The sequence below is a fragment of the Hemicordylus capensis genome, chromosome 6 (assembly GCF_027244095.1).
Source record: "Hemicordylus capensis ecotype Gifberg chromosome 6, rHemCap1.1.pri, whole genome shotgun sequence".
In the NCBI taxonomy this organism is placed as follows: Eukaryota; Metazoa; Chordata; class Lepidosauria; order Squamata; family Cordylidae; genus Hemicordylus; species Hemicordylus capensis.
This window is the reverse complement of record NC_069662.1, coordinates 103,205,217-103,221,208: the sequence shown is the minus strand read 5'-3', so window position 1 is coordinate 103,221,208 and position 15,992 is coordinate 103,205,217. Positions and strand designations below refer to the sequence as shown.

The window sequence follows — 15,992 nt, the reverse complement described above, 5'->3', positions numbered from 1 at the left end:
TGTACTGTTGATGAAACATGTATTAAATAGAGTGGGTCAGAATGGCATGACGCATCAGTGTGCTTAATCTGTTTCATATAAATTTGCTGTGAAAGTGTTGGGTCAATATGGATGATGTGCAATCTGTTCTAAACAGCCAGTTGCACAATAAGTGTAATTTGTGGGAGACAGTTATGGATCTCAGGAGTCCTTTCATCAGTGCATGTATCGAATTAATCTCCTCATAAATGCTCATTCAGAGAGTGCCAGAAGACTGTTCTGGTTGGTTGCCATGGCAAATATTATTCTTCACGCTCCTCTGAGAGTTATATTTTTATGAACTGTATGTTTTCAAGTTTATCACAGCAGTAGGCTGTGGCTAGTGTGCATTTTTCCGCTGACAGTTTCCTTCTCTGTCTGATTATCATTTTCTTCTCCATTTCATTACGTTCTCACCAAAATGTTTTGAGAGATCTTTTAGTGCTCTTCACTTTAAGTAAGTTGGAGCCAATCTATTTTTCATCACGAGGCCAACCACCCAAAAGAACGAAAATTGCACGCAGAAGTTTTCTGTAGCAATATCTAACCCAAATTTCTAGACAGGCCTTCAAAAAGAACTGATGGAATTCTGTGATACGCAGGTACATTAGAGCAGAGAAATTATGTACAAAGATTTGTCAGACAGGGATATCCTGTAGATACATGCCTTTAAAAAGTGAGAAAGTAAATATTGGTTTCATGCACGGTTAAAGGATATTTCTGTGTATATGAACAGATGATGTAGAATTAATCTTGTAAGGGTATATAACCAAGTACAATCTAGTGTCGACACAGACATATCTGTTCTGTGTCAAATTGTGTTTATTCAAGCACAGAGGCTTCGTGTGCCAGCCTTCACACACAAGAATTTCTTCCTTTGCTTTTCCTGGCAGCAACAGCTCTTGGTGATGCTTGCCAAAGAAGTTCTTTGCAGGGAGGGTGCGTGTTGAGTTTAAGGGATTAAGTGATTCAGTGAAGAATGCAAAAAATACCCAGCCCCACTCCATTCTACACATGGATTTCTTGAATGCATGCAAGCATACCGTTCCCCAAGATGCAACTGAAAGCTAAACACACATATCAAAGTAGCAGCTAAAATAACATATTCCAGATTGCAGTTGTCTTAAAATAATCTCTCACAAAGGATTCTCTTTCTACTTCCACAAAAGTTCCCAAGCCACATCCGGTAAACCAGGACAATTAAACTGACTGATTTAGGTTATTAGTCCATAGTGTCCCTTTTCTATTGCTATCCCTTTTGAAGTAAACAAAGAACTAGGCTATCCACATGTTCAGCATGCAGTTTCTAAAACGCAGCACATTATTATCTTGAGGTTCAGAGTCTTTGTGACAGTGGGGGCTGGGATTCTGTTGTACACTGTAGCGGAGAGCTGTTGAGTTTGTGAGTACAATATGTATGTGTTAGGTTTTCTTTTTCTCTCCCATAATAATGTAGAGAAAATATACACCGTAACCGTTTCTAACCAACCTTAAATACAAGGGATTTAAAAGGAGTATACCATATACTGGCTGCATTATATAGACCCAACCCTGTGAGGACAGAAAGGTTGGCAATTTAGGACTGAGGATTATCTCATCGTAATATGTAGACCTTTTACAACAGAAAAGATGAGAACATATATCTAATTATTGATTTATGCAAAACAAATATGGAAACTCAGGCCTACTAGTAGGCCAGCTACAGTACCTTTTTTTTAAAAAAAGAAAAACTTGTTGTGGCATCTACCTGTTAAAAACAAGCTCTCGTGCCAGATCTATTGCATATAAAGGTGAATCCATTGATGTGGATGGATGCTGTCCTTAACACTGGATTAGAAGGTCATTTAAGGTCACAGATCACCATATGACATGGTTTAGACTACTTTTGGAAAAACCTTCATAGCTCTGAAAGCATTGAGCCTATCTGATCATACATTACACCAACATGAAAGTAAGGAGCTGTGCTACAAAACATTAAATGGCAGTGGAACTCTATCTTTGACAAGTGAAGTGCTGTAAGAACTCAGCAACATATGATGGAAAGACCTTAGTCAAGTCTTTTCAGGGGGAAAACCCCCAAATGCTGAAGCCAATATACTTCCCAACATTTCAGTGATGGGCCTGCAGAGGAAGGATGGGTATAAGTTCCACAGCCTGTGCGAGTGGAACGTGGGTTCACAGAACTATTAGTAGGATGCTGTCCATTGTTGAACATCTTCACTGCCTGCTCTATTATTATTATTATTATTATTATTATTATTATTATTATTATTACATTTATATCCCGCTCTTCCTCCAAGGAGCCCAGAGCAGTGTACTACATACTTGAGTTTCTCCTCACAACAACCCGGTGAGGTAGGCTAGGCTGAGAGAGAAGTGACTGGCCCAGAGTCACCCAGCAAGTCTCATGGCTGAATGGGGATATGAACTCGGGTCTCCCCGGTCCTAGTCCAGCACTACACCACGCTGGCTCCCTAGTGCATGCATTTACACTGTAGCAGCCAGTCCTTAGCTGACTTTAATGCAAAGAGGACAATTTGTTATTTTGGAAAAGATAAATTAGAAAAGCATTCTTATCCTACAATATGTATCAACAAAATCAATATACTGCACAATGTCTGCAGTATGCGAAATGTCAGGCTATGCATGGCTTGGTACCTTAGTATCATGAGCATGCATTTACGTGCATGTGTGACTCAAACATTTAAACAAGGCATTCTCCAAAGTACAAAATAGGGACAGTGACTTGACATCTTACACAGTGCTACAAGGGCAGAAGAAGGTGCAGAGTGGCAGCATAGCTCGGCAGGGCCATATTAAGGCTTTGGGGGACCTGGGACAGGGATGTGCACAAATCAATTTTTTTGTTCTGTGTCCAAATCTGTTCCCCCGAATCACCCCAGATTTGATTTGGATTTGATTTTATTCATATTCAGATCAATTTGGACCACTTATAAAGGTCTAGGGACACCAAATTTGGGTGGGTAGGTCCGCATGGGTGCTACCTACCACCCAAATTTCAAGGCAGTGGGACACTTGGTTGATTTTAATGATTTTTTTAGTTTTTACTGATTTTGTATATTTCCACAATAGGAAATAATGGGGATTTGAAGTCACCCTATCCTAACTCTAACATGGATCCCCAGCTTTAATAATAATAATTTAAAAAGCTAAGCTCCAGCCCTTGTAGAAGTGGAGTTATGGAGCAAAATGTGTGGTCACTATTTGTCAAATGTTTGGATTCTTTGGTGTATAATAACATTTCCTCATAATGAATCCCTATGAGGATTCATTCATTTTCTTATGTTTATTTTCACTGTCATTGGACAGTTCCAACTGTCAACTGTCATGTGCTAACTTCACCCCGCCCCACCTGCAAGGCAGTGGGGTACTCAGTTTATTTTTTAGGAATGACTGTCATTGGACAGTGCCAACTGTCAAGTACATCCCAACTCCCACCACACACACACTGGGGTACTCACTTTATTTTTTAGGAATTTTTGAAGTTTAACTTCTATGGTGTCTTCATTACACACCTTCATTTCTTCTGTTCTTTTTGATCCCACAGCTTTTGTGGGTTGGGGTGGGGAATTAATGGCATCCCATGTGCCAGCAACCCCAACCCACAACTCACTGGTTACTCAGTTTATATTTTAGGTTTGTTTTTTTAGGTGCTTAGACTCTGGTGTGTAATGAATTCTCATAGGGATTCTTTATGAGGAAAGGTTACTAGACACCAAAGTGTCTAAACACTTGAAAAAATTCCTAGAACATAAACTGAGTAGTACCCCACTGCCTTGCAGGGGGGAGGGGGGTGTAGTGGGCACATGGCAGTTAACAGCTGGCACTGTCCAAAGGCAGTCAAGATGAATAGAAGAAATGAAGATGTGTAATGAATCCTCATAGGGATTCATTGAGGAAAAGTTATTATACACCAAAAAAAATCCAAACACTTGAAAAATAGTGAACATACATTTTGTTCCATAACCACTTCTACAAGGGCTAGAGCTTAGCTTTTTTTTTTTTTTTTTTTAAATGAAAGCTGGGAATCTGGAGGAATTAATAGGAGGACTCTGAATCTCAAATCAATTCAAATCTAATCTGGCACGATTCGATTTGGACTCGAATCTAGCCAGTGGACACAGGGGTGATTTGTTCTGTCTTCAAATCACCCAAATCAGCTAGATTTGGGTTCAGTTCGATTTGTACATGAACTGATTCGCACATCCCTAGCCTGGGGTACTTCAGACAGGGGGGCCCTTGCGGTCTTGTCTACATGAGCAGCACATCATGGATTGATTACAAAACCATATTGATTGAAATATGTTTCAGGCATCTTCCCGGACCTGCCTGGTGATGCCAAGGATTGAACCTGGGACCTTCTGCTTACAAAGCAGATGCCCTTTCACTGCGTGATGCCCCATCTAGGGTGAGATCTCTAAGGCTGCCCAATATGTTAGCCAAGATACGTAAATCCAGACAGGGCTCTCAGGTGAGGGTTCAGCATTCCCACCTGGACACTGCAGAATACCATGTCTAAGGAACTAAAGGGGCTGGGGATGCCCATAGCTGCCACCTGTTTACTGTATCGGTTTTTTACATTTTCAAGTTCGCTCTCATTCCATTCTTCACTTCTTTCCACTATGCGTCATCTTCCTTCAAGTTTCTTCTAAAGCTGCTGTAGACTTGCTTCTATCCACCACCTGATGCCAGTAGCATGCCTAGAGCAGGATTTCTGAAACTTCAGTCCCACTTAGAAGACAGCTTGATCTCAGGGCACTTTAACATGTAAAACTGATCTCACTTTGACAGAACATCAAAATGTTCTGACTGCCAATTTCATGCTGAGTGTGCAGAAGGTTAGCCTAGCCCTTGTTTCCTGAAATAGCTGGAGAGTCCAAAAATGCTTTTGCCCTCTCATTTCACAGCTAGGGATGCACTGGCGGTGGGGCGGGGGGGGGGCACTACACAAGCCTCAAAGAATCCACACACCTTGGTGATCATTGACCACAAACCCACAGTTCTGGGGCAGAGTACATTTGCTAAAATAAAATTAAAAAAAAGAAAGAAAAGACAGCGCAATCTCCAGTGGATTCATACACCTTCTAGACCATTCAGGAGCGTAGCAAGGTTGTAGTGGGCCCAAAGATAAGATTTTAAAATGTCCCCCCCCCCCAAAGCTCAGCTCATGAAGTAAAGAAATCTTAAATGAGGTTGAATAGTGGTAACAAAAAGCATGCATATAGATAGATAGATAGATAGATAGATAGATAGATAGATAGATAGATAGATAGATATAGTTACCACTATATATACCACTATATATATTTTGGTAAATATACCAAAAGCATATATACCTATGTGCCACAATAGAACATCATCCTAAATTATTTTTTAAAAGGTTTTGTAAATTGTGAACGATGCAAGTCATTTAATGATACTAGAGAAAGACATGCTGTTCTGATAGCTCCAAGTCTTAACACTCACATCAATTTTGGAGGATGAATACAACTGAAGGAATCCCGGGTGGGCGCGCAGCTGGGGGAGTCAGTCATGTGACTTGCCTCTGGGGGGTCCCAGACAAGTGTCTCCCCTTGCCCTATTATAGTTAAGCCCCTGAGACCATTCACAAACCAACTGGGACACAGCATGTGTTCCTTGCTCCATAGTTCAAACACACACCTGGATCACAAACCAGCGTGGACATATAGTGCATTTGTAAGGGGGGATGGAATTTTGTAATTACATTAGTGATATTAGTGATCCTGGCTTACATGCTATGCAGTGTAACATAGGTGGTTTAGGATCACTTAAACCACTTTGGATGTCAAACACGTCTATTGTGCTCTTCAACAGGGCTTCTGTACAATCGCATGTCAGAATGCTACTTGCATTATTCCTAGTGGACATAGCATCACAACATGAGATTGCACAAGGATAAGTGGTAGTATTTCAGAAAATCTGAAGGGTGGGACAAAAGGGGGGCGCTTTACCCTTTTTTATGAAGGCAAAGGGCAGATTCCTCAACGTGAGGGTAGAATGATGGTCTGGGGGTGGGGTGTGTAGCTTCAGTTATAGAAGCATTAATAATTTTCTGCCATGATACAGGCCACTTATAGGACTTTTTTGGGATTGACTCCCCCCATATTTATTAGAAAATCAGTGGATTGACCAATCCATTTTAAATTAAATATGCAGAGCCCTCCCACCTGGCCCTACTTGTGTGCCAGATATCAAAGTCCTAGGCCAAACCATCCCGGAAATATACAAAATGTGAGGAGGTAACCCACACACAAGCCAAATAGTCTCACATACACACACCTCCTGGATATCTCCAAGGGGCGTTTATGGCGCCCCTGGCCCCCTGCCTCGAAAAGTTCAGGAGCTCTTCAGGCAACCATGAACCCCTTTGTAATGGAGGGCCTGGGGCAAGTGTCCCCTAAGCCCCCGTCTTGATCCGGCACTGAGCTGGGGTCGAAGCCTCGCTCTGCAGCTGAGCACAAGCAGGGGACACGGGGGAGTGATTTTTGCTTCTCCCCCCACCCTCTCTAAAAGCCCCTTTTGATGCCAGGAATATATCCCTGAGATCTGCGCTAGGCTCCAGTCCTCTGTGAGGGCACAGTTCTCCTTCCACCCTCGTAGTACTGCAGAAGATGTGGGCCAGTGCTTTCACCAGGGTCAGGGTCTAGAAAATAGGGACTCTGCCTGGTAATTAAGGACAGTTTGAGGGTATGGGCCAAGTGTGGGCTCAGTGGAGCTTTCTCTGTGACTGGCAAAATGTGTTGATCGATACAAAGCTGTTGCACAAGCTCTACAAGCAAGCAAGTCAATGCATTTTTAAAGACCTGTTTTTAGGGACTTGTTAAATTTATCTTATCTATCTAATCTACCACATTTATATACTGACCCATATAAAAACTCTGGGTGGTTTACAAATTAAAACACAACAATTAAAACCTTAAATCATATAAAACAGACTAAAATAACCATTAATAAAGAATTAACACATAATAAATTGAAAGCCTGATAAATTAGGTGCGTTTTCAAGAGTCTCCAAAAAAAAGCCAGAGATGGGGAGATTCTGATTTCATTTGGGAGTGTATTCCAGAGTCCTGGGGCAACCCTAGAGAAGGCCTGATTTTGGGTCACCACCAAATAAGCTGGTGGTAACTGGACAAACACCCCCCCCCACGATGATCTTAATAGGCAGTGGGGTTCATGAAGAAGGAAGCATTCCCTTAAATAGTTGCTGTATCTGTGGCTGGTTTAAAGTTGTTTTATTTTAAGCTACCTGGAGCTCTGTAATGGGACAGGCCAGAAATAGTTAAATAAATAAGATTGCATTCAGTCAAAGTAAAGCATTTGCAAGTCCAGCTGACTTAAGTGAAAGAGATTTACCCACGTACTTAATCTTTCCAAAGAAGTCAGTGGGCTTGAAAGTATCTAGTTTGGGCTCCATTATACTCTATGTAAATTTGCATTTTAAAATATCTTTGGCCATAATATCCAGAATTTTAGCAGCAGTAAGTCAGAGAAGGGAGTTGAGTAGCACTTCATTCATTTTTCCTTTCCTTTTTTACATTCATATTGCAGTAATGTCTCCAGATGTTAACCAAGTCAAAAGCTTGTCATCTTATGTGTTGTGTCAACACACAGGTAGTAACCCCCAAAGACAGAAGAATAAGTTAAGCTCTCCGTTTAAAAAAGATTTTATCATAGACAAATCCTTGAGGCACTACATGAAAAGGCATAGCAGACAGCCTTTTAGAGCTTGGAATGTCCTAAGTAACTTGTTTTTCTTTCCCACCATAAATCAGGTATTCAGTAACAGCCAAAAAGGGAGACAAAAAGTATCCTGGCACCTTAGAGCCTAACACAGCTAGTCTTCTGGAATTAATTTGCTCTCCTTGTCCCACTCAGGGCAGAACCCCCACGATCAAATAAGCTGTCATTAAATGCATACATATATCCAAGCCTGTGGCTTCTGCCAGTTCTTTCGTAGTGTGCCCGTTTGTACAATATTGCTCAGCAAATGTCTTCTGCCTTTCAGACCTCTTTGGTGCGATGGCCTGTCCGTTTTGATTCAACATGTTCAGAGTGAGCTGCCTTTCCCCTCCACACAGCATATCAACCACTCTCCAGCCCACTTTCTCTTATACTGCACAGAGTGCTTGTGTGGGGGAGGGAACATTCATCACTAAAACCTGCCCTTGAAGATGGTCGCAAGAGAAAGAGATACTCTCCGAGCCATGTCTCTGGTGGCTGCTGATACTCATCTCTGTTTATGTGTGGAGATATGCTTTGCATGCAGAAGGCCTATCTTCCATGCCTGGCCTCTCAAGGAAATAAATCTCATCTTACACGCTGGGTGGGCTTCTGCTCAAGATGCTAGAGACAAACTGCTGCCACTTGGAGTAGATAGTATTGCTCTAGATGTCCAGGTGCGGGGAGAGGGAGAGTGTGTATGTGTGTGGGGTGGGGGTATTGTGAAGAAACCACACACACATATTGTTAGTCCCCTGCTAACTGAGCAAAGATGCCCCCTTTTAAAGTGGCGATACTCTTTATTTAGCAGGAGGAGAACAACTGGCCCTATCCATCCCCAGCTCAGCATCCCTCCCAGTGGCTGTTGCTGGTGTCTGTCTTGTGTTTCTTTGTTAGATTATGAACCCTTTGGGGACAGGAAGCCATTTTATTTTATTTTATTTTATTTTATTTATACATACACACACACACTGCTTTGGGAACTTTTGTTGAAAAGTGGTCTATAAATATTTGTCATATTGTCATATAAACACTGCTTTCTACCCTCTCCAGCAACCTAGGTTCCTGTGGCCAGGTTGAATTTTCAAGTCACCACTGGCAGCTGAGTGCCTGACCCTTTTCAGTCCTAACCATGGAGTATGAAAGTATTGAGATCTACTTAGGTAACCCTCTCAGTAGTTCTAGGAGTTAAGATCACACAGGGTGTTAGTATTAGGTTTATGGAAGAGTAGCAAGCAAGTGTGAGAGCCAATTCACATGCCCAGTTTGTGTCGGTGATGTGGTAAAGCCACAAGTAATTTTGTGTGTGTCCTAGTGATAAGTTTCACGAACACACTGAGATGGTGAGGTTGTAGCTTATGCTAGGTCAGTCCTGCTCAAATTAGGCCCCTCAGCTGTTTTTGGACTACAATTTCCATAAGCCCCAGTGGATTATGGGGATAATCCACTGGCCAATAGCCAGGGATTATGGGAGTTGTAGGCCAACATCTGCAGGAGGGCCAAAGTTGAGCAGATGGCAAAAGACTGGTTAATACAACAGATGTGGCAATTCACACTGGCTTTACCACCTCAGCTAGTCTTATGGCCCTGCCTTGAAACCTACTTTACTTGTTACGTGTTTTAGAAACATATGCAAAACATTTTGTAAGCATTGTTAAAACTAACATTTGCAAAGAAATGCTTCTGGCTATGATAGAGGAATAACTGCAGGTGGCCCTTGTTATCTGCAGTCCTGGCACCCATGGTTTCATGTATCCGTGGTCGGGCCATGTACACCCATCCTTGTTATCAGCAGTTCTACAAATAGTTTAAATTCACCTATCTAAGGTGCCTAGGTGGCCAGAAATGACCTTCAAGTCAGTTCCAGCCACCACTTTGCTGAACTCTTTTATGGCTTTTTCTTTTTTAAAAAACATGATTTTTTGGTGGGAAATTGGCAGAATTAGGGGGTTGGAGGGGGGCATTGTTGGACAGCTGGAGACCTGGTGTGCATGGCATGCTATTTTATTGCTCTTATTTCTGTCTTCTCTCCACCTTTTAAAGCCTTTTTTGAAACCTCTAAGAACCTAACACACACACCCCAATTCCCATTCAATCAAGGGCTCCTTATCTGCAGTTGTAGGCAAGAAGAGACCCCCTCTCCTCATGGATGAGGGCCATCTGTATGTTGTACATGTGCTGCCAAATCCATATTTGCTACCACTTGATAGGTGAAGCCATCCTCAGTTTTGGTATAAACGAACACACACTACCCAAAACTTCTTTTCCAGATCAGATTTTTATCTGAGCCATAGAGAATCTTGAGCCCTACTCAGGGCAGTAACTCTGAAGAAGTAACCATGCCCAGTGTTCCCTGTATCTGGCTCACAGCCACTGCAGCATGCCAGAAGAGGGAGGCATGGGGGAAGAGTCACTTCCCTCCATTCTCTTGCTGCCGCCAAGAGAGAACGATGTGATGCATACTTAGAGGGTGTTTCAGGAGCGATCAGACCCTGTTGCATTCCCAATCACATGATTCAAAAGAGGCTTGGGTGTGTATTTTTTGGGGGGTGGGTGGGTGGGGAGCATATATTTTCTGAGTTGCAGAGGGGGAAGTAGTTTAGTTTTCACCCTAAGGGTGTGTGTGTGTGTGTGTGTGTGTGTGTGTGTGAACTATCACTCTAATAAACTAGATTTCTCTCTCTCAGGCTTTGAGTACAGTTTGATGATTGAGTACCATTATTATTGTGTGATTTGTAACCTAAGGCTCCTTTTATCAGGATTTTTTCCCCTTTTTGTTGACACATCCATTGTAGCATTTCCAATTACACCCCATTGCCATTGGAAAATATTCCATCTTTCCTCTTGAGCAGGACACATGGCGTTTTACTTGGATTATTATGAAAAGGAAGAGTATAGATATACTTTTCAGTGTTTTGGGAGGAGTGGCCAATAACAGTTACACTGAGGAGTTTGTCTTAATCTAAAATGGTACATCTTCCAAGCTTATATTTCCAAATAGCACAAGATTTTACTTTATTTTGTGGAGTGACAAACTCCAAAAGGCAATGCAGCCTTTCCCAGACTGCATATTTTATTTTTTCCTAAATAATTGTTAAGTAGCTGAACCGGGCACAGAGCATCAGCACCTCTAGTTCTCCCACTCCCCCCCGCTTTCTCCCCCACTTTTTGGGCCCCCACTCACTGGCCTACCATTTGGCCGGCAGGTGGGTCTGGAGAGGGAGGCTGTGCCGCCCTCTCCGCCTCCTGCTCAGCCATTCTTCAGTGCAGGCCGACCTGGTGCCGGAGGGGATGGCTGTGCCGCCCTCTCTGCGCTTCACATTTGGGCCCCAGTGCTTTCCTTTGGACCGGCAGGCGGGTCAGAGAAAGAGGCTGTGCTGACCTCTCCGCCACCCACCCCTCACATTCAGCCCCAGTGCAGTCTATTGTAAGAGATCTTTGTCTCCCCAAAACTCCTGCAACCAGGAATAAATGAGGGCTCCAAAAATCCTCACATTCACTGGGTTCTTTTGATGGTGCTGGCTGTCAAGAATCCCAAGACCCAAGAAGACACAAGGAGAAATGGAGAGGTTATATTCAGTCAAAACAGATTTATTTTTCTTACCAATATTCAGATGAACTGCAGTACATACACACAGTGACTTTTCTTTCTCTCACAGCAACTAAATTAAAATCTAACTGACACCCTATAGATAATCAGAGCTTTCACTTCACTCTTTTCGGCTTACCCTCTGAGCTTACCAAGAGAGAAACTGATGTTTCCCTTTTTGTCAGAGTTTTCGGGCATGTCGAGTTGGGCAATCTTCCTCTATTCTCTTCGGCTTCAGCGTCCACCCCTCTCACCCCCTCTGAGGGTCCTAAGTATCTCACCCTATCTGCCCACGCACCCGATGGTGATTGGCCAGAGAGAGGGGGGTCCTGACCATTGATGACCCACGGCTAACCCATTTCATTTGACATTTTACACCATTGGCCAGGGAAGATGTCATCGGCCAGGGGAGATGCGAAAGAGGAACAAGGTGCGTGCCAAACGACCCCTCCTCCTAATGGAACATCGAGCCCTGGCCAGTTTCGATCTGAGATATCGAAAAATGAGAAAGTGTGTCCGAGCCGACAGGCCGACTTTCACTAATATTAGACAAAGGCACTAGGTGGGGGGCCGCCCTTGACAGCATGGAAAGTTTGCTGCAACAGAGGAACCTGGCCTTCACTCAGAGGAGTCAAGACCAGGGCCTAAATTGTGTCAACCAAAACTCATGTCAAGCATCTATTCAATACAATGTGGTTAATCTATCCATACATCTATTTAATATAAAATTGAGCCGAGCAGGCCTTACACTATGCAGGGGGGCCTCTCATTCCCCACTGGCTGGCTGGCTGCCAATCGGCTGCCCCACCCACCAGCCGCTGTTCTCTTCTCTGTCCTCCCACCTACATCTTTCCCTACCAGCTGGCCTGGCTGCCGCCACCATTTTCTTCCCTCCCACCTGTGCCCATTGCTATCCAGGCAGCTGCTTGTGAACTCTTGCGAGAGCTGCAACACATGGCATTCGCCATGAGTACATTTGAGAGAGAGAGAGAGAGAGAGAGAGAGAGAGGTGTGTGTGTATATATATAATCTCAGAATTGTATGTATAGATATTAAATAAATAGGTAGATAGATAGATAGATATTATGGAATCATGACACATTATACTTCAAGAGACATTTGAAAGCATTATTATAGAACAAGCACTGAATATTCTGGAACACCTAGAGGTTCTACTACAATTTGCATTACATCCACTAACAGTAAAGAAGGAGCACATCAAATGTACTAGTCATAATGTAACAGATAGGAAGTGAGAAAGGCAGGATTGTTAGAAATTTCTCTTTAAAAACAGAAAGTGTGTGTGACTTCTAAAAGGTCCTGAGCTATGGCAGGGTGTGTGTGTGTGTGTGTGTGTGTGTGTGTGTGTGTGTGTGTTAGATTGCTTACCTATAACTGATCATCAAGTTGTGATCTGTCAGCTCTCTACAGGCACAGAACTCATGTACAAGCAGTCATGCCTGCCGAGATGAATTAATCTCATTATCACATAGGAAGCTGCCATATACTGAATCAGACCATTGGGCCATCTAGCTCAGTATTGTTTACCTAGACTGGCAGTGGCTTCTCCAAGGTTGCAGGCAGGAATCTTTCTCAGCCCCATCTTGGAGATGCCAGGGAGGAAACTCGGAGCCTAGATGCTATTCCCAGAGCTGCTCCATCCCCTGAAGGGAATATCTTATAGTGCTCACACTTCTAGTCTCCCATTCATATGCAACTAGGGCAGACCCTGCTTAGCTAAGGGGACAAGTCATGCTTTCTACCACAAGACTAGCTCTCCTTATCCTACTTAATGGATGATCAGAAATGTAGACAAAAACAAGCTGTCCTTTTAAGGCAACATCTTCTGCATGATCCCCACTGCACATTAAGATCACTGAGAGAGGTCTGCTCCCTGCAATGTAGGCAGAAACAGGTCTGCCACCAGCTCATCTGGTGGTGACTCAGGAGCAGACCTTCTCTATAGTCGCTCCTGGGCTGTGGAACTCCCTATAGACAATCATTGCTTAACATCTTTAAAGTTAAAGTGTGCCGTTGACTCAGTGTTGACTCCTGGCAACCACAGAGCCATGTGGTTTTCTTGGGAGAATACAGGAGGAGTTTAACATTGCCATCTCCCACGCAGTATGAGAGGATGCCTTTCAGCAGCTTCCTGTATCGCTGCTGCCCGAAATAGGTGTTTCCCATAGTCTGGCAAACATACCAGTGGGGATTCGAACCGACAACCTCTTGCTCCCTAGGCAAGTTACTTCCCCACTGTGCCATTAGGTGGCATCTTCACAAGCCTTTAAAAGAGCCCTTAAGACACTTTTAAAGCCAGCTTTTAGTAATCTCAATGTTTAAAATTTTTAATTGCTGTTTATATTTTTTAATTTAAATTTTTTAATTTTTTAATCTTTGAATGTTTTAAATTTTAATTGTTTAACAGCCCTGAGACATTTTTGGAAGGGTGGTATAGAAAACAAATAAAAATAAATAAATAAATAATAGTTGGTTTTATTCTGTTGTGTTTATTTTTATGAACCGCCTAGAGCTTTTGGAGTCAGGTGGTATATAAATTAAATAAACAGAATAAAAACATAATGAGATGTGAAAGGCCATTGGAACAACAAGGATCTTGGGGACCATCACCCAGTTTAGTCCCTACAGTATTTCTGCAAGACATACATGAACACATTATATACTGGTTCTCATGATGTGTGCTGTATTATAGGCAGCATAGCAGACTGGGATGATTTATTTTTCTTCTGTAGCCATAAATTACAGCCCAACAGCATTCAAATTGAGAAAATTGCTCCAAGATAAGTGAACTAGTCCAAGTCTGACGTGTCATGAATTTGATATCACTGCTGTATTCTGATTATTTTACTTGTAATTAATTTAGAAGGTTTTTTTTAAATGACACATTTAAGGCATTTAACTAAATGAGGTAGCATGCATGTTAAAAAGCAAATTTGAAAGTCATCATTCAGCTATGGAAATTTTTCTTCTACTCCTGCTAAATACTTCCAAACAAAAATGTACAAGGAAACTAAACTGAATGTTAATGGTGAAATGGATGGAAGTCCAGAATCATAGCGGGTTGTGGCACAGTTGTTTGAATATACAGATATATATAACCTGAGCCTGTGATATTGGCACTCTCCTTCCTTATAAAGTTTCTAGGATGTTGCAAAAGACTCTGTGAGCTTTTTAATGGTGCTTTTGAATTTTCTTACATCCATGTTCTTTGCAACTGGGTAACTACAATTTTTAAAGTATGCTGCCCCAACATCATCTGGGGTGCTTTTTGAAGTATTTGTGTAACCTGCTGAGTATTCCTTTATCTGTAACTAAAAACTGAGAGAACCTCAGACAGAAGCTGTCTGTAGTATTTTGAATAAAGTTTTTTCTTTTTGTTTTCTGCACTTCCCTAACTCAAGAAGTAATTGAATTAAAGTAATAGTAATAAGGTTCAAAACCTTCTTCCTGACCTTCAAAACTTTTGTGTTTCCCCAACTTGCACCATTGTTTATATGCTTTATATACCTTTTTTTCTTTCAGCAAATGAAGTTGGCAGCAGAGTCCCTGAAAGAAGAAACACGCTAAGATAAACTGAGCATCTGCAAGATATAAAGTTTACAAGTATTAACAGCAAGAAATGCCTGATATTTTCACTTCAGAACATTACATATCCTTATTCACCACTTAAAGCCTAACCCAAAGAAAAACTGTTTCTCCTTTTCCTTTGGCACACAATGTAGAGCTTGACTGAAGCCTTTGCCAGATCTGGCTACAGTCACCAGTATATGAAACGAAATATAAGTGTCCCTTAAGGATGCAAGTATTAATTGTAACTGTATAATCCTGAACTGCAGGCTTAAAAAGAAAAAGCATTCTGGAGGCAGCAGTAGTCATAGCTTCATATCCCCCATGGCAGTTAAACAATTTTATCCTCACACTAGAATATTTAATCACTATTTTTTAGGTGGCTTATTAGATAGCTCCCTGCATTTATGAAGACATGAATCTAAGTCTTGTTTAAAGTATAGTGTGACATATAAATCTGTCCCTTAGGACCAATTCAGTGCAAGGTTTTTTGTTTTAAGAAATGTGTGCTGTAAAGTGTATGAAACTGTATCATAGCTTTAAAACCTGTGCCCTAGTCAAATTATTTGTTTTAAGGAGCTGGTAAATAAAGCATGAAGCAAGCCTCAAGCATCTTGACCTAGTTCCAAGAAGGTGTACCAAGAGAGCCATTAAAACATTGTCATTGTGAACATGTTTTCCTATGTTTACCAAAATATTTGACTGTGGCATAATATCTTCTGCCCTTAGGGAACTTTTAAACTGAGATCCTTTCAAATATAGGGTATTAGGCCAGCAATTATTTTTTAGTGCTATGATGTGGCCTGCACTGGAGAAATAACTCACCTCACTTCAAAACGTTTTGAATGTGGGTATAGCACTTCAATTGCTATTAAAAAGCTGAACATCAGAGTGTGTGCTTATGAATGCATGAATTTACATATATTTGAGGGACAGGAGCCTACTATTAATGTTAATAACATTAATAGTACTCATCAAAGCCTAATGTAGAGCACCAGATTTCTTCTAGCCCTGCAATTTTGGCAGAGACAGT

General features: G+C 41.9%; 1 protein-coding gene across 3 annotated transcripts in view; it reads left to right on the top strand.

Moving 5' to 3' along the window:
• ANO10 (anoctamin 10) overlaps window positions 1-15,630 on the top strand; it is a 119,156-nt gene extending 103,526 nt beyond the window's left edge. The window contains exon 12 of one of the 3 annotated variants that reach the window (XM_053266107.1): window positions 14,915-15,630. In XM_053266107.1, the coding sequence (XP_053122082.1) occupies window positions 14,915-14,959 (45 nt within the window). In that variant the 3' untranslated portion in view covers window positions 14,960-15,630. Of the gene's footprint in view, window positions 1-8,068; window positions 8,387-14,914 lie in introns of those variants that run through there. The other 2 variants (XM_053266109.1, XM_053266108.1) reach the window with 2 other exon arrangements.
• The last annotated feature ends 362 nt before the right edge of the window (window positions 15,631-15,992 follow it).